Source organism: Lutjanus erythropterus, chromosome 10 (genome assembly GCF_056507025.1).
Source record: "Lutjanus erythropterus isolate fLutEry1 chromosome 10, fLutEry1.hap2, whole genome shotgun sequence".
NCBI classification, from domain to species: Eukaryota; Metazoa; Chordata; class Actinopteri; order Lutjaniformes; family Lutjanidae; genus Lutjanus; species Lutjanus erythropterus.
The window spans coordinates 35,483,430-35,502,411 of NC_139326.1; the positions used below are offsets into that span (position 1 = coordinate 35,483,430).

General features: G+C 37.8%; 1 protein-coding gene across 1 annotated transcript in view; it reads right to left on the reverse strand.

The window, feature by feature from the left end:
• Nucleotides 1-2,906: 2,906 nt before the first annotated feature.
• Nucleotides 2,907-18,982, reverse strand: part of LOC146320780 (substance-P receptor-like) — a 31,237-nt gene continuing 15,161 nt past the window's right edge. The window contains exon 2 of the mRNA XM_084729184.1: nucleotides 2,907-3,625. Coding sequence (XP_084585310.1) covers nucleotides 3,424-3,625 — 202 coding nt within the window. The 3' untranslated portion in view covers nucleotides 2,907-3,423. The remainder of the gene's footprint in view (nucleotides 3,626-18,982) is intronic.

Here is an 18,982-nt window from a genome sequence, read left to right on the forward strand (position 1 = left end):
ACCTTCCAACAATATTAAATGAATTTGTTTTTTTTTAATCCAAACTGTCCCAAAATAGCAAAGTCATATGATCAAAAAATGTGAATCCAAAAGCCTGTTTGCTCCCCGAAGTCTAATCACAGGGGTGCAGGTGGTTCACTTGCTCCATTGCTCAGGCACATATGGACCAGGGGTGGAAGTAACTAATTACAAATAAACAAATTACTGTAATTAAGTAGTTTTGGGGGGTACTTGTACTTTTATGTGTAGATTTTCAAGTCTGTACTTTTACTCATACTTAAGTATTTATTACACTGTGTAGTCTACTTGGTTACTTTTAAAATGATAGGTGAGTACTGACTAGAATTTGAATTAATATCCAAACCTTTCATTTGATTTTTTGCAGTCAGGCAGGTGATCTGATTACAAACAGGCCAATGAGAACCATTAGATACATGAGAGTAAGGATTTAATGATTAATGATTAATGATTAATTGATTAATCACAGTTAAGATTTTAACTAATTAAAAATGTATTTGTGGATATTTAATCAATAGTAATGGCAGTAAGTGCACCTCACTTCATTTCGTTTTGTCTAGTGGAGCCATTTCTTGAAAAAAGAAACTTATTAAACTTAAAATAAGAAAAAGTCAAGACACCCAGAAAACATTCAAAATGAGAAAAAAAGTGTTTTGTAGCTTAGAAATTATCAATGATTAATCAATCATTCATGTTTTCAAATATGGATTAAAGAAAATGTGTAAAGTTTGCAACCCTAGTTTCTAAAGGTGACTGTGACCACTGAGCAGAGTTTGGAGAAATTTAGACTGAAGATTTGAAAAAAACATTGATAGTGAAATTAAACATCAGTGGTTAAAAGGAAAAGTAACTAATACTCCGAGTAGTTTTTGAGATTAATATTTAGTACTTCTACTTAAGTATTTTTTATTTCATCAGTACTTTTACTTTTGATTAAGTAAGAGTACTTGTACTTGAGTACAGATTTTGAGTAGTCTTTCCACCATTGCTATGGATATCATGTCATAACTGTTACATATTCACATTTTATTGATGATGTTAGTTCATTATTTGAAATTAAACAGTAAAAACTTTTGAAATTTGTTTAAATAAATTACTGGCACGTCAAATGAGATATTAGACTTTAACTTGAGTGTTTTTATGTCTTACAACAAATCTAGAGGCTTTTTTTTAAAAAGGGATTCACCCTAATTTAACTTCTGAACTTTTTTGTGAGTGTTTTTATGTCTTACAACACATCTAGAGGGTTAAAAAAAAAAAAAAAACTGTGCTGTTTGGATTCTTTCTCATTCCCCTCTTGAGGCAAAACAAATAAATAAATACTCAAACGTGTAATTATAGTATTGTACTTTACAAGATTTCAATAGATGTTTCTTATGAATGGCCCTTTAGAGCATGAAAAATGATGGATCACAGAAAATAGTTTTCGCTGCCAGAAAATCAAAAGCAAATCAAACAAAACAGTGCTGTAATCTAAAGAGCAAAGGAGCGATTGAATACAGAAAAGAAGATCTGACTTTGACCCTGTGTGACTCACTCAGGAGGAAAATCCCCTGAATGTTTCTCATGGTTTGCATTCTGTGCCTGAATACCATCCACAGGGAATAACAATATAAAATCAAGTCAGTATTTGGATCCGTAAGGGGATGATTAAACAGGCTCTTTCATTTAATAAAATCAAGGCAAAAGGCTGGCTTTTAGCACACGTCCTTAATTTGTTGTGCTTTGATAAACAGCTGAAGTGAGCCAGACGGGCTTTCAGGTCTCTGTCCACATTAAGCTTTTCATATAAATCACATTCTGCTTTGGCGGTACAGGGGAGATAACGTTTGCCTGAGTGCTGTCAGACTCTAGTTTTTTTTTTTTTTTTGGTTTGTTTGTTGCATTTTTTTGCACAAAGTGAGAGTAAAGGCTATGGAAACATGTTAGTGAGATAACATGAGTGTGAAAAGCCAAACTAAGTGCGAATCATAGTTCTCATCTTTGATGCGAAAAGCATTGATTTCTAAAGACGTGAACAGGAATCATGAATGAAATGGGCCAAGATTTATCCATCACTAGCAACTATAATGCTGGAAACTGTGCTGAAACCTATGATTTGAAGCCTTAATAAATTTGGCTTGAAATAGTGAAAATGCTTATGATATTAAAGTTGAGTGTCCTCATTTTATATTTTTGAACCATCTCTCAAGACTGTGCAGGCGAGTCAGGTCATGTTTTAATGGAAATCTCCCTCAGGAGTAGTGGTGTAGGAAGCTGAGCTGCTGTGGACAGGGTTCACTGCAAAGCTAGCCAACTAAAAACAAAAAAAACCAAATCAGTTTAAGTGTGCACTATATTTAGAATAGACAGCCTTTTACGACGGGTGACTGAAGCCACCATCTGTGTTTTCTTCAAACCCCAGCAGACTCCTTTGACAAAAAAAAAAATTCAACTTTGCAGGACACAACTGAGCCTTCGCTGAGCCCCGCCCTCCTTAGTTACTGTTGCTATGCCTGCCAAACTTTGAATCCTTAGAGATGTAAACAAAAACAGCTTCTCATCTGTAGCTGGCGACAGTGGATTTTGTCTGCTAAAATAATGATTCCCATACAGATTTCATAAGTGTTGAAGCTGGCTGATGTTAGCTACTGCTGAGTGTAATGTAATGTTTCCATCAACAAGAACCCTGTGAAAATGTTTATGTAAAGTCACCTGATAGCTACGTGCATGATATAACATTAATGCTGAAAGACTGAGGCTAAAGCTAGCTTACTTCTCAGCATACATTGGTTGTTTCATTTATCTACATTATAGATGACAGAAATACACTCATTAATGTGGGAACTAAATAGTTCTCAGTCTTTTCATGTTTACAACAAGTTTTATCTAATATGTATAATGTGTTTAGAAGAAAAACTTCCTTTTTATTTTACATTTACGCAGACTTTTGGGTTTTCAGTGACCTTAAACAATTCTGATAACAAGCTGAAAACTAAAATTGTGTGTTTGAAGATGCAAAACCTGTTCTCTGTTCCTACTTTTGATTTATTTATTCACAGTTGTCCTGTCTCTGTAAAGCACTTGGTAAACTGTTCTTGAAAAACATGCAGGTATTCTTCATCTTAGCACTTGTAGTAATAGTAGAATTACAAATGCACAGTGAATGGTGGAGTAAGGCTTCATTCAAATCTAATTTCTTTTTTCTGTCAACTCGATTCGTTTGCCTTTCAGAAGAGAAAGAACACAAATCCCCTATGATGTGCCTTCAATCTATTCACTACAAAGCACAAAAAGCTTCCGTGCTTTCACGCCGTGCTCTCTCATTTACACTGAATACAAACAGCATCCTCCTCCATTTGCTGTCAATTCAAAAGTAATTAACGGCGCTTGTTGACTGTTTGAATAGCTGTTCCACAGAGAGACTCACATCTTTTTGAAGTCGCATGAGTTTTTTTTTTCGGGCCAGTCGATGTAGCACACCACCCTGCCGGGCATCTGGTCCGTGGTGGAGAAGTAGTACTGAGGGAAGGCCAGGAGCAGAGCCAGCACCCAGATAACTGCCACCACCACCTTGGTCTCTGTGGCCGACATGCGCTGACGCAAAGGGTGGATGATGGCCATGTACCTGCAGGGGTGGAGGGGAGAAGATACAGTGACGATGAGCCACACATGAGCCTTAACCCAAGACACTAGTAAAAGTCACATATTAGTCACCACCTCTGACATAATGCACTTTGTATGATCACCTGTTTACTATTTGCATGGAAATCAAAAGGCTGAGTGGATGTTAATAGGTTTTTAGAAGCATCCATCAATATCCATTTAAAATTTATTTGTAATCAGTGTCATTCTTATGAATAAAGGAATAGTTTGACATTTTGAGGAACACGCTTATTCATGGTCTTGCTGAGAGCAGGATGAGATTAATACTGCAGTCATACCTATTCAGTAAATATGAAGTTAACGGCTGCTTAGCTCAGTTTAGCAGAAAGACTAGAAACAGCTCTGTCAAAACGTGTCCTCACACTTGACTCGTCAAATATGGCAGCGTGGTCTGTGGCTGTGCGATTAAAACTGTGATGCTGTAGGTAACCTGTGCAAAACATTAGTTTTGTAGATGCTGGGAACATGAGGGAAGACTTTCAAAATAAAGACCCAAACACTACTTGGTGTCTTGTAGTTTGGGATTAAATCAATTTCTGTATCATATGTACATTATGTAAGCTTACGTATGTTATGTAACTTATATATGTAACTTACATTACATGAATTCACATATGTACTGTAAATTATGTACATAAGCTAATCTATGTAATGTGTACATAAGGTAACTTAATTGTAACTGTAACATAATTACACTATGTCATGTAAATTATGTACATAAAGTAACTTAAGACACCTATGTGCATTACGTAAGGTAACTTCTCTAACATACGTAGATTATGTAAGTTTCCCCTTGTTACATAATTTATGTAAATTATGTACATAAGGTAACTTATGTAACATAAATACATTACGCAAGTTCACGTATGTAACATAAATGGATGTATTAACATTTCTTTTGCAGTGATGTAGTCATTTTAATGCCAGAGCTCACCTACCACTGTGCAAACGTTCAACCAACTGTTGCTGCATCCTGGGCTTAGTGCCGCCCAAGACGTCTATGATTGGTTTAAACAAATGCAAACAAGGTTTTTCCCCTATAGCAGAATTTGTGTGTGTGGAGCCAGACCCTTCTCCAGCGCTGAGCACTGTGGAGAGAAATCTGGCTATGCAAGACTAGGCCCCGGTAACAGAATTTAATTCTAACAAGTTATCGCTATCATGTTCAATTTTTCATGTTTATTATGAACAAAATTTCATGAAAAACTGTTCAGAATTAAATGAGTTACAGTCAATTACAGTCGAGTTACAGTGGGCATAGCAGAAACATACAGCAGCGGCCAAAGAGATACAGTCAAACCTTTGAAGTATGTCAAAATGAAACAAGATAGTGGACCTAAAAATGCAGACAGTGAAGCAGAAAATAGTTCAAGTGCATCTAATAAAATAAATGAAGGATCAAAAGCATACATAAATGCAGAAAGGCCTAAACTAAAGTCCAGAAAAACAAAAGAATTCACAAAAGGCAAAACGCAAAAACAGTCCAGGCAAACGAGTACTAGGTCAAACACAAGAAGGCATTCCAGGAGATGGCAGGATGACACACAAAGGGCAATGATGAACTGACACAGAAAATAACTAATCAGACACAGGTGGACAAAGGTGAAACAAATGGCAATCAAAAAGAGCGGGAAAAGGACAAAGACAGGAAGTAAAGACAAGACAAATGAGGAAGGAGCAGGACTACAAAATAAAACAGGAAAAAACCAACAAAAACCCCAAACCATGACAAAACTGGCAGCAAAGATAACAAAAACATGGTTGTATTTATCTCTTACTGTTCCTAACTTTGGTGGATCGTAACATGTTGAACATGGAATTAACCTGCAGATGTTCCAGTTTAAGATGAAACAAAACTTTTCTATGGATGTCAGTTTTTGAGCCATGACAAAGGCCAAAATGTGTCCTGAAACACACCAGGTAAACTTAGTTTTTTGCCAAGCAGTTGTTGATGACTTGCTGCCCATTCCATCATCAAGAATAAAGTCATCTGAGACATAGTGGAATATAGAGGTGAAGTTGCTGATTTGTGTTTTTGTTAGAAAATAAATATAAAAAAATGAAATTGATTTATTACACTAGGGAACTTTTCCATCAGAGGAATCATTTGGAGGTGGAAAAGAATTTGTTGTTTTGTCATTTCTTAATTAAATATAACTAGATATTGAAAATGAAAATGTTGCCAACTATAACTTTATTTTGACATGACTTCTTCCAACTATAAACATAGTTTATTACCTACATGATACATCTGTGAATCAGCTCCATTCAGCCAAATTATGTGCAGGTATTCGCAGCAACAAGCGTCATCACATCCTACAGCAATAATGTATAGAATAAGGGTGTTTATATCCTATGAATTTCTTAATCTATGCATCACAACTATTTATTTATACCCAGCAACATTATTAGACACAAAGCATTTTAAGATAGCCATTGTCATATATGCTACAATGACGTCTATCACCAGCTTTTAATAATTTGTTTTTTCATCACAAATACAATCACAAATGTGCATGACATATATTAGGGGTGGGTCCAGGAGTTGCCTATGTGAGATCAGCTGCAGACAGAACAGACCGTACAGTAGCTCACACCCTTACACATGCACACAGACACACACAACCAATATGTAAGAACCCAATGTGTTACAGTAACTGAAGGAGACACAGTTGCCAGATTATACTTTATTGCCCAGAAATCTATTACATGAAAAGCTTAGAACTACAAACAAAAAAACTACAGCACTATAAATCATCTCTGACCAAATAAATGAGTAAGTGTGTTTGATTGTTTACCTAGAGGCAGACTGGAGGAGAGAATCAGGAGTTGTACAGATGGACAATTCATTGTTCAGTATGCGAGTTATTTAGGTCCTTAATGTAGGCAAAGTGTAAAACATGTTCTTTTTTTTTTATAAGAGTCATAAACTTAAAATAGAGTTCCTGAAGGGTAACGCTGACACACAACCTGCGGGATGTGATAATTCTCACACACACTCGCCCACGCAGCAGCATCTGAAACATTTGAAAGGATTCTTTGTACGGGTCAAAAAACACGGCGAGCTTTGATTTGCCAAAAGTCATGCTGTTTTTTGATGGGATGGGATCGGAAAAGTGTGCTCTCAGGAGACAAACCAGCGCTGGAGCCACATTATAAAGATCGTCTATTGTAAATTCAAATGATTCCCCTTGGCGTTTGAGTAATCATTTCACATTGTCATAATGATGCACCTAATCAGAGAGATGATGGCGTGCATGAATAACTTAAAATGACCTCGTACATCATTAACACTGAGCCTCAACTGCAAATTGGTTTAAAACACTTTTGCAGGCAGAATCCAAAAACACAATACTTCAGTCTGTGTGTGTAGAAAATCAATGATTAGTTCTTTTTCATCTCTGCATAGATTTTTTTTTTACTTAATGGGATTGTTCAGATGTTTTGAAGTGGAGTTTTTGACTTTGTCATAGTCAGTAGATGGTTGTCACAACCCCAGACTGGAGAAGCAAAGAAGAGTACTGGTGCAGAACCTAAGCAATGAACTGCTGTAGCTATTTTATCCACTTGGAAAAAAAAAACAAAAAACATTAGTTTAAGTGTACACTATATTTGGAATATTTTTAAATATATTTAGAATATTTCACCACATTATTTTGCCACAAGAAAGCTTTTTCTGATGGGAAACTTCTGTTATACAAGTTAAGAATTGCTCTCTTCACACCAACCAAACTCCATAGGTGTAATCATTAGTTTTACCTCACAGAACAAGGAGCTGTTAATCTACTGCTGTCTTAATCTATTGGTTTGTTAGTGTTATTGTGTGATTTGGAAACATCCTTTTAAAACACTGAAGTCAAGCATTAACACAAACAAACACAAAGATCGAAGCAGCAGTGGACCGGCAACTCCCATATTTTGGGAAGTAAAATTGCTCATTTTGCCTATGGAGTTTGGCTGGTTTGGAGAGAGAGATATTTGGTTCATATAACAGCATTTTTCCATCAGAAAACATTGTCTGAAGGTGAAATAGCAATGAAAAAATTCTAAATATAGAATAAACTTAAACTGATATTAATTTTTTTTAGGTGGACCCTTTTTTAAAAGGAACAGTTCACCCTAAAATACATATTTAGGCCTGTATTCTGCCCTGTAGTGCCGTTTATCCATCTAGATTATTTTGTTATGAGTTGCAGAATTTTGATGATATCAGTCAGAGACTTCTGCCTTCTAACCAATGTAATGGTTATAACAAGTCCCGTGTTTCAAGTAGGAACTACTTTGTTTCTGCAGTAGAATGTATTGGAACTACTTTCTGGGAGAAAGAAAGCAGATCCTACATCAAACTGCTCACAGCAAGGTCTGTGGATTATCTTGAGTAAATGGGTTGTGATTTTTGGAAATGGACACTGGTTTTGAATTTCTCAAATGTATATCTGTTTTTTGCACTTTGAGCACCTCAGGTCAATTAGTTAGTTATATTTCAGAGAAGGCAGACATCTCTATGGCGGATATCTTCAAAACTCTGCAGCTCACACAAAAGAAATCTAGAATGATAAACAGCACTAGAGGCCAGAGGAATAAATGTGTATTTTTGATTTTGGTGTGAACTGTTCCATTAAGTGGTTAAAATACCCTTTGCAGCCGACCCCGTCCACAGCAGTACTTTGCTTTGCATCCTTGCTGGTACCTCAGACAGAACCATTAAAAAAAAAAAAAAAATTGAACATCCGAGATTTCATTGTATTGCTTTACTTTCATTTAAATCCCTTAAACACTGTTTGTTCTTCCTAATTACTCAATAACCTGGAAGCTTTATTTATCCAGTGAAGTGCTAAATTTATTCAAAATTATTTCTCAGAGTCAGATTTCTCATGTCCATACTTCATAAATACCCTGAACTCTAATGTTGTTATTATACCAGACTGCAGACACTCTAGACACATGTACTGTTGATGTATATTAATGCCAGATCATTAACATCACTGTTATTTATTTATTTTATTTTAGGCTCTCTCTTAAGCAAAGCTCTCTAGTGAAATACCGTCCTGAGCCAAAGAGGTCTAATTAAAGGCTTAATCCCAGTAATAACCCAAATGAATCTGCTAAATGGACGCTCTCCCTCTAATTATATCAGAGACAAGAGGATGCCTTTGAAATCAAACGCTCCCAGCAGGCTCTGCTAAAAAAAAATTGGAGATCACAGCCTTGGCTTTACTTTGGCTCCGCTTCAAAAAGCATTGGGAGTCGTGTTGCTTTTCTTCATGTAGGTGAGTCATAGTTATAGTGCTGTTGATGTCAGAATCAAACACACACCTGCAGAGGACAGCGACCTGGCCGCGCACTCTGCGGCCCATATCTTCATCACCCCTGTTGGCATGCGAGCACTGTACTCAGATTTAATGCATCCTGGACACCAGACCAGACAGTAGATGTATAGTCATTTAAATTTATCAAGAGTGATGATAGAATCAGACAATATCAAACAATTTTTTACTTCTTGCAGAGTATTTTATATTGTTTTAAACATGAGTGGAGGTGGACTGTAAGGTCTGGGATTCCTCTCAGTGGTCCAGCAGGCTCCTGAGAAGGAGAAGGCAGGGGAAACAACTTGCTTCAACCATAGATTGTATATCAAACAGCATTTCAACCTATTTAATAAACCATCAACGGCACAGTACACATCCACTCAGCCAGAGCCGAGTGCACTCAGCTGAGTGAGGAGTGATAGACTGCAGAAGGTCTGTAGAGTCAGACTCTTTGCACTCTTTTCACGCTGTGAATTACTGATTTAATTTGACCACATCAGAGCAGGTGATTGCTGGAAGAGTGGTCGGACTAACAAAGACAGTTTTAGTGAGTTTTTTGCGATTTTCTGTCGGGTTTGAATGAAGTGTGTTGACGAGCCAACTGACCTTGTCTTAGTTCTTTAAAAGAGAGAAGGTGATTGATTGTACTTCTTATTCTGTATATGAGAGTTAAATTACTTGACACTGTGAGTTTATTTTGTTTATTAGACATATTGAATGCATGTAGCGTACGTAAAATAGTGAACTCGCTGCACACATCTCAAATGAGACTCATGAGGACAGGAAAAGGTGTGAGGAGGGGACAAATATATCGCTAACTGCTGGTTGATGGGCCGAGGATAGCTGGCTAGAGGATTTTAAAGTAACACCCACCCTACTTTGCACATTCATGGCATAATGGTGTTAAATAGTTGAGCCTTTACTTCGTGGAAAACAAATGGAGAAATAGAAAGTAATAAAATGCCTGAAGGAAACAGTGGGAATCCAATTTCAAGTCTGTGTGAAAAACTAGCTAAGTTAGCTGTAACAAATACTAAAAATTGTTTAAAAGAGCTTTGCGACAGACGTCTGCTGTGCACATTCAAACTTTATCACACCATTCATCCAGTTTCAATGTGTTTCAATTTGGGTCAATTAGTTCTGTTTGATTAACCCCTCTTTCTGCAAATAGAGATTAATTTATATCTAGCTCCTCCAGGGTAACTTAATGTGAATGTGAATTTTATTTAATTCTCCATCCACCTTAAAAAAAAAATAAAAAACACAGTCTCCATTGTGATGTCCCCACAAGCACTGCTGCAGCTGAGAGGTATTTCATTTTTATGGATTTCTCAGTAGAGAGCTCTGCTCGCCTCTGCTCCCCTGCCTTTCATTTCACATCTTGGAAAGCACACCTCTGAGACTTTGTTCTCCAAATATCTGTCTGTGGGCAATATCTGATTCCTCTCAATGGGATACCTTCTCACAAGGTGGCAGGCAGCACTGGCAGCTGGTGCTGGATTGCATGGGTGACATACACCTCCAATTATCCACAAAGAGCACCTAAACTGCCATGGCAAAGCAGTTCGATATAAACACCATGAGGCTGCTGCACTGTTTTCCTGAAGAGAGGGAAGTGATTAAGAAGGAAGCAACTAAAGCGACAGATGAAATTGCCTGCCTTCGAGCCGGGCAGTGATCTCTTTTTCCTCCCTTTTTTTTTTTTTCTCCAAATTGTATTTGAAAGTAGGTTGTGGTAATTTGATCATGAATTTGTTCCGTCTGGTTTATTGGCCTCTCAGGGGGTTGTTGTTGTTTTTGAAGGTTACGTAAAACTCCATCAATGGTCGGGAGGAGATAGTCTGGGTGAAGGTGGCAGAGCCCTGGGTGTGTGCATATGTGTGTGTGTGTTGGGTGTTGGGTAATTTGAAAGATTGTCACTGTTGTTTTTTATTAACTTCTGCATGCATACATATGACTCCTTCAGCCACCTTGGTGTCATCAATAACCAGCGACACTACTGTGACCTGCATGTGCAAAACTAATCTTCACCTACACACCACAGCATCATCTCTAACCTGAGAGATAAGATAAGATCAACTTTCAGATATCATAGCAGCAATAAAAATTAATGTAATCCTGCAATGGTGAAGTGGCTGATGTCACTTGCTTGCGCTGCTGCTGCACTCTATGGGAAGTAAACAGAACAGCAATGGTGTGTGAGAACTCCCGAGGCACGTAGCATGGCCTTAAACTCATCATCAATCACTCAATATAAATGCGGTTCTTCTGGTTATATATCCGGGGTCCCACTATCTGGAGGTGACAAAGAGAGCAAGGCCTCCACCTTTCCTCTTGTCGCTCTGTTTGTCTCTGTCGGCTCGCACCACCGTGAGGCCGTCTGGTTCCACTAAGCAGTCTGGTATATCACCAGTTAGCCATGTTTATGTAAAGCACGATGTACTGGACTTACACTGGTCTTTCATTCTTGTTGGCCAGCTTTCTGACATTCCCCATGATTACAGAGGGCAGGCAGGGTTTAAATATCATCTTTTTCCTCCCTTCTTTCCCTCACAGTCGCACCATCTCTGGTTTCGTCTGTGCGTCCTGATCTCAGCAGGTAAATCCTTCGTTGGTGGTGCAAGCCTGGTCTTGATGGGCGAGGAGCGGTTCACGCAAATACATTATTGTCTGTCTGCTGGCTGAGTCCATGTTTTAGATTGACTCGTAACGACGTGATAAATGTGATAAACATTTAACAAACTATGAAAAAGTATTTACGAGAATTAAAGAAGATAGAAATTCATGAAAAATGGAGCAAAAAGAGAAAGAATTTGGAAATCAGGAGGGCTGCTAAGACCAGCTGCCACTCACAGAAGTGCCACCTACTTTTATGTGTATGTGTCTATGTGCACATAGAAATGGTCTTAGCACGAAGTGTATGTTGCTTGTTGAGGTCAGCCTAATGGTAGATACAGTTTATCTATTTATCTATGTGCGACTCACCGACTGACTGACCAGCCGGCAAACCGACCTTCTAGGTTAAAATCTCTGAACTTTTCACAAAGACACTTGTGCCATCACCGTTGCTTTTTTCAGGCAACAAATCATATTTTAGATGGCAACTCGTTACCCTGGTAACCAAGATAATGGAGGAGAGCTTCTTCTTTTTTTTTCTAATGTGTGCCAGAGACCTGAGACTCATCTTATGTCTGTGCAGGAGTCTAGAGTTTTTAAAAGTCTCTGTGTGTTCAGCTCTCAGTACTTTTGTAGCTTCTAACTGAATCTCTGTGGTTGGGAGTTCAGTTTCTCTCCTGTTTGTACGTCTGGTTATCTACTTTATTTTTCTGTTTGCATTCAGCTGGTAGGAGTCGTATTAAGCTACTGCTGATGAAAATCCCACATTTCTTGACTTTGCCACTTCATAATAAAAGCTTTTAGCTACAAAAAAAATTGAGGGGACTTTTATTAATTTAACGGAAATCAAATGTGGTTACAGCCACTTGACTCAAAATATTATTTAACACCTCAGACGTGCAAAACTGGCACTAGAGCGGTACCTACAGCCCCATAGTCTGAGGCAAAGAGTCACTAACCAAGCTGCTGTGTTTGACGAGTCGGGAGTGAGAACTTCATCTCAGCCTGCTAGTCTCACAGCACTGCTCTGCTTTTACCACATTCAACTGAATATCACAATGAAATTTAGTGGGTGTAAATGTGGAAAATGATTTGCTTGCAGTGGTTACTGACTATGTTCTGACAGCCAGGTTGGTAAAATACGCAGATTCGCTAAACTCCGACAATAACAGATCTGCTATTTGCAGCTTTTAGTAGCAAAGAGCTGTTTACAGATCATTCAGGTAGCAGCTTCTCAGGAATCGACCGTCACTTTCACCAGCTAAAATGATAAATGACTGGCGGCAGGTCATGTCAGCAGTGAGTAACTTGATCCCGGGACAAAATTAAACTTGGCCGTTGTCTGCTTTGTGTTCTCTCTGCAATATGCTGTCTGTGCTCTGCCAAAGATTGTTTATGAGGTGAGAAAAGCAGCACTCTGTAGTGTATCGGTGCAACGGTGAGTGTTGTTTTACTTTAATTCCACCAACTCCAACAGAGTTAGAGTTCTTCTCAGTTTTGGGAGCTGCACTTCCATCAGTCATGTCAGTAGGGGTCTAAGAAAATATGAATAGACTTGAGTTTCATGACATTATGTTTTGTTTTACATGCAAAGATTCGTGGAAGTGGTTTACTTTGTGTTGTGTATAAACTGGCCGTTGCTAGATTTCTAGCCTCAGGGTTCTGATTACTTTTTCTTTCTTAACTCAGGTTTTATGCATATGGTGGTGTCTTCTTCATACTATGACAGTTTTCAAATAAGATTTGAAAATAGCATATATATCACCTTACTCACAGGATTGCAATACATTAAATCGAAACCCCTGTATCATGATATGTACCGTATCTCCTGATTCTTGCCAGTACACAGCCCTGCTAATTTAAGCTTATGAACACAATAGTTTTGGATCAGGACCTTTGATATTTGGATCAAGTAGCTCCTGAAACATAAGGTGAGCCAAAGTTATAATGCTAGAGCTGTAATTTCAATGTCAGATGTGTATTTAATCAACATTAAGGCAATATAAGTATAGGAACAGAGTCAGTATTGAAGATATGTAATATTAAAGGACATAGATCAGGGTCAAATAAAATCATAACTGGGACACAATTTGAGAACATGTATGCTGAATTTAGAAAAAACACACAAAGTTGCAAAAACCAACATGTTCTTAATCTCACGCTAGACACAACATAACGCTAGAGGGGCACCTGATGTCAGAGGGATACCTACAGCATCGCAGTTTGAAGCAGTGGCCAAGCTGCTGTATTTGATGTGTTTGGAGCGAGAACAGGCTGCAAAAACACAACCAAACACAGAAACATGCCACAAAAATAGAAAAGAATCAAACACAGAAATGCTGCAAGTAACACATTACACAACAGAAATGAAGTGCTATGATCTTTTTTTCATTTTAACATTCCAATTAATGACTAAGACATTATGTGACGCTAGATTAACTGCAAATATCTGCAATAATATCGGAATCATGCACTCTAAGCATTTTTTAAAAATTCCATCATTTGATCATTTTCCATCACTGACAGGTGGCTGACTTTAATAATCTCATGAGCCAGAAACCACAGCATCAAATCACATATTCCAGGTGTGTCCAGATGTGCACATCACGTTTTAGCACCCCTTGACAAACAGCTGGATTGTAACTCTGTTTCCGTTGTGTTCTATGGCAGTTCCAGCTTGTCTGTTTTTGAAGAGTATTTCTGTATTTGGTCAGATTTTCTGTATTTGATTATGTTTTCTGATTTTAGTTGTATTTTCTGCATTTGCAGTGTGTTTTTGCTTTTGCAGAGCATTTCTTGATTTGATGTGTTCTTGCAGCATTTTGTTTTCTAAATCCTGCGTTCTTGAAATGATGAAGATGTTTTCTTCATTTTGCTTGTGTTTTGTCTCATTGCATGTGTTTTCCTAAATTGCAGTGAATTGAGCTTTCAGGGCAACTTAACAAGCTTCACAAGATCAGATAAGAGCATCAAATGAAAGATAACATCACATCAGTCATAACTTGATCCACCAGTCGGCCAAGTGCCATTAAAGCGAGATACTACCAGCCTGAAAGCCATATTTCCAGCTCTAATCGGAGCTGATTTTTCACTGACAGGGGATGACAGGTGTTGATTAGAGTGATGTTTATTCATTCAGAGGTGACATGGCTCTGAGGCAGCTGTTCAAAATTATCTAAATGTGTGACACTGACTCTGATGGATATGGATTCACAGAAGCTGTCTTTTCAAAGCCTCGGTGACATTAACGTCGAAAGCGTTCCCGCTCGCTTTGGGGCAAGAAACCTTAATGTAAAGAGTGCAGTGACCTGACTGACAAGCAATGCACCAAACAGATTCAGCGTTACAACAGGGGTGACATCAGACCAGAAACACAGAAACACATTGGCCTACATACACACAAATGTTCAGATCAAGCTTAATGTGAACACCGGAGCTGAAACGGGATCTCAGACATCTGTTACAGATTTAGGAAGAAGATTGGACCAGTCACTCACTCTGTCAACTTGTTGTTAGTTTCTATTTGCAGAACAAGACATTTAAAAGAAACATTTTGTGTCATACCAGTGTGTATTCATGCAGAGTGCCTAGATATTAAATTTTATACTGGTGTGGGACTTTTTTTTTTGTTTTTGCACTAATGCTTTAATGATAAGATTTCATTTTTAACTGTGCTCTGTTGTTGGCAATGTCTGTTAGCGGGTCAGTCTCCACTTTGGTCCATGTTTAAATATCTCAACAACTATTAAATAGATTGGAATGCAATTTTATGAGATTTACATTTATTCTTTTGAGTGAAATGTCAGCAGCTGTCAACATCAGCCTCAGCTGTATGTTGTGTTCAGTGGTTATTAGAAAATGTTAACATACTGGGTAGGATGATAAATGTGGTGAACATTGCACCTGTTAGCATTGTCAGTGTGAGCATGTTAGCATGTGGGTTTTAGCTTTTAGCTCAAAGCACTGCTGTGGAGCCTCACAGAGATGCTATCATTTCTACAAACGTTTAGTCTTGTTCAGTTTTATATTACATTTTTCATGTCTGTCGAGGTCCATGTCAGAAAGAAATATTCTTGCTTTAAAGTCCAGTGACATGCCCTCTTATTTCAAACACAACATCTCCAATTATTATGTATTATTCAACAGTATTATTTGCTGTGTATATTAATGAGTGTAGTGTCCCCTATAAATAAAAAACAGTCCTTGAAAAGCTCCCTTCAAAGCCACAGAACATATTATACAACAGTTTTACAGGCTGAGTATTCCTCATGGTGACTTAACTGAACTTGATCAAGTGACTTTGACATATTTTTATAGATCTCTAAAAATAAAACTAAAATTAAAATAAATTATAATAAAATAAATGTTCTCATAGTGTGGGAAAGGCTTCAGTTGGGGTTAGATGAGGGAAACCTAAAAGCCACAAAGGAAAACTGCACTCACAGTAAAAAATGTTCACGGTGTGATTGAAAATCAAAGAATCTGCGCAGAGAGTCGAGGTTAATTCTAATACCTGTCTACATTTTCACGTCTCTGTCACTGTATTCCTGTCCCATAATCCTTTTGCAGTGTGAAAGCACATTCTTCCCATTTTTCATGCACAGAGCATGGATTACACAAAGAAGCAGAAAGAGAAGCGTAGCAGGGGCCGGAATAACTTCCATGATGATTCCCCTGGGGACACCAGACGGAGGAGGGAGAGGAGGACATGGAGATTGAAGGAAGAAGGTGAGAGAGCAGGAGAGGAGAGAAGAAGAGAGGAGCAGTAAGTCATTTGCTGGTGTGACCTGCTCTGAGTGGGACAAGCTGCTGTGTGCTTCAGCTACACAGTGTGAATATAAATGCTCGAGCAGTGGAGATCTTCAGCTGCCCCGGTCCTGTCTCAGCCAATAACTCAATCATTTGTTACCGCATTAGCTCCTTAGCCATGTGAGGGGCAGCGAGCAGGAGCTCGGAGGTCAGAGAGGCAGGCGAGGGGTCACAAAGCTGGCAGGCTGTGAATCCCTTGGTGGATGAATAACACTTTCTTCTCAAGAAGTCCCACTTAAATGCACCAATATACCATCAATCTGTGACACTCGGCACCAGGAGATTAATTTTTAACTGGAGGATGAAACTTTTACCCTAAAATGTGGGTCACCCTCTCACAAATTAAACAAACTCAGATAAACAAACAGATTTTGTGCGCTCGACATGTTCTGAATGAAAGAAAGAAACAAAAAAAGACATGTATGAAAGGAAAGTTTTGAAAATCACTACCAAGCAAGGGCATTTTGTGAGAAAAAATGAATGAACCTCACACAAATTACAATAAAACAAAAAAATTAACAAAGTTAATTACTCATCAAAAAGTCTTTATAACAAATAAAAAGCTCCAAGTTGTGGTTTAAAGGAGTTAATGAACCATACTCTTGTACCATTTTTATGCTTCCTAAAAAGAATAATTTGAAATCAGCACCAATGTATTAGTATACATGTATACAAGGCAATATAAATTGGCACTAATCTATATAAAAGTTGGCATTGATCTACACAGATTTAAGACAAAATTATTTAAATATTTCTTTAAATAGCACTCTCATAACGCTTGTAAAATATTCATAACTGTCCAGTTGGAATATGAAACGATAAAAACGTTGTATTAGAAAGATTTTCGAAATAAAAATGCTTTTGCACACACACACACTGTACTGCATCTAACTGCATGTGTTGTGTAAAACACTTTTTGTTTGATTGTGGACACCACTAAAGCCTTTGTGTGGACATCAGACAAGAAAACGTTCAGTTTTTTTAAATAGGTGGCAGTGGGAAACTGTGGCATCACAGATTTCAGTCATTTTCCAAACTTTCCCTGATCTGAATAAGTCTTTTGATTTGTTATAAACAACATACTTATGAGATTGGAACAGTTATAAGAGCTTCTATTGCAGTTTGTGTGGGGTCATGTCATAAGGGCCTAATGTCTGTATTATTCGGCAAATACTACTTGTCATTTTGATCATGAAGATGACACTACTCTACAGTATATAGGCTACAATAAATATATTTATAGTGTATAGTTTAGAGAACGTTACAGATCCCAGATGAAACTGACAGAAGGACAGGACTGAGAGAAACAGAAGCATCTAGGAATCCGTCTGCTACTTCAGCACCACGGACAGCGCCATGGATTCATTAATACAGAACACAGTTTACACTGTTGATATTTCAGAGCCATGGTTGAGGCCATAAATTCTAACTTACACAAACCTCAGTCAGATAAAGGATCAACGAGTTAGGCAGACTAGACATATTTAACAATTCCTGTCCCCACACTCGCTCTGCTTCTTGGATATGGAGAGGTGGGAGTGTGGGGGGTGGCAGGTTAACAGGGGGGATGCATTTTGGTGATTTTGCTAACATGGTGGATGGCATCTGCATGGCAACTCAGTGCAGGAAAAAGCAAAACACTGTACAACACTAAGGAAGGAACTAATTTCAGTAGAAATTGTGCTTAATGACTTACAACACTAATAATGACTAAAGATGACTTACTAACTTTTGCTGTTGCCTTATTAGAAATACGGGACCCTTAATTAATGACCTTAACATTTATAAGGGGATTTTCACAACCGAAATGTTGCTCTGTTTACTTAAACTTATAAACCTGATCTACAGGATCTTATTAGAAATAGGTGCAGAAATTTGTTGAATGTTGGCAGCTCTTGAAAAAAGCCCTTGCTGTTTTTTTCCTGACCTTTTGTAGAAATATTGTTTATGTATTCTCTTCTCTTGCTGTATATATTGTATTTTCTTTTTTATTATTTGTTATACAGTCATGCTGAACACAATACTGGAGGGGGAAATAAGCATTTCACTGCACAATGTAAAGATATGCTGAGTATGTGACAAGTATAAACTTTTACACTGACAGGCTGAAAGCAAAGCCCAAAGTTGTATGTGATTATGTAAATTGCTAAAACTTTTTTCTGTGTGGCATCATAGCTGCAAAAATCTAAATTTGATATGTGTAACTATTTTACGATGTGAACATTTCATATGACAGTGTGAGAGTCTCAGCTGGAAGACTACATACACTACACTACTACATTCACTATGTATAGTGTCATGAAAGGAAATGTTCTTACACCTATTTTCCTTGTTAAACAAAAAATCCAACCATACTAATTCTGAATCCAAGTTTATCCGTTTTACCAAACTACGACAAGCTTAATTGCCTTGTTAACTTTCCACTGTTCCAACAATCCTCATCCGTGGTTTGGTTGAAATTAATCCTGATTTCAGAGAGTTAGAACGCTGTTTTCCTTTCACTTGTCCTCCTGCTGAGTGGATGTGTACTGTGCAGCTGAATGAGAGCGTATTGCTAAGCAGCTCACTCTCTTTCAGTAGACCAT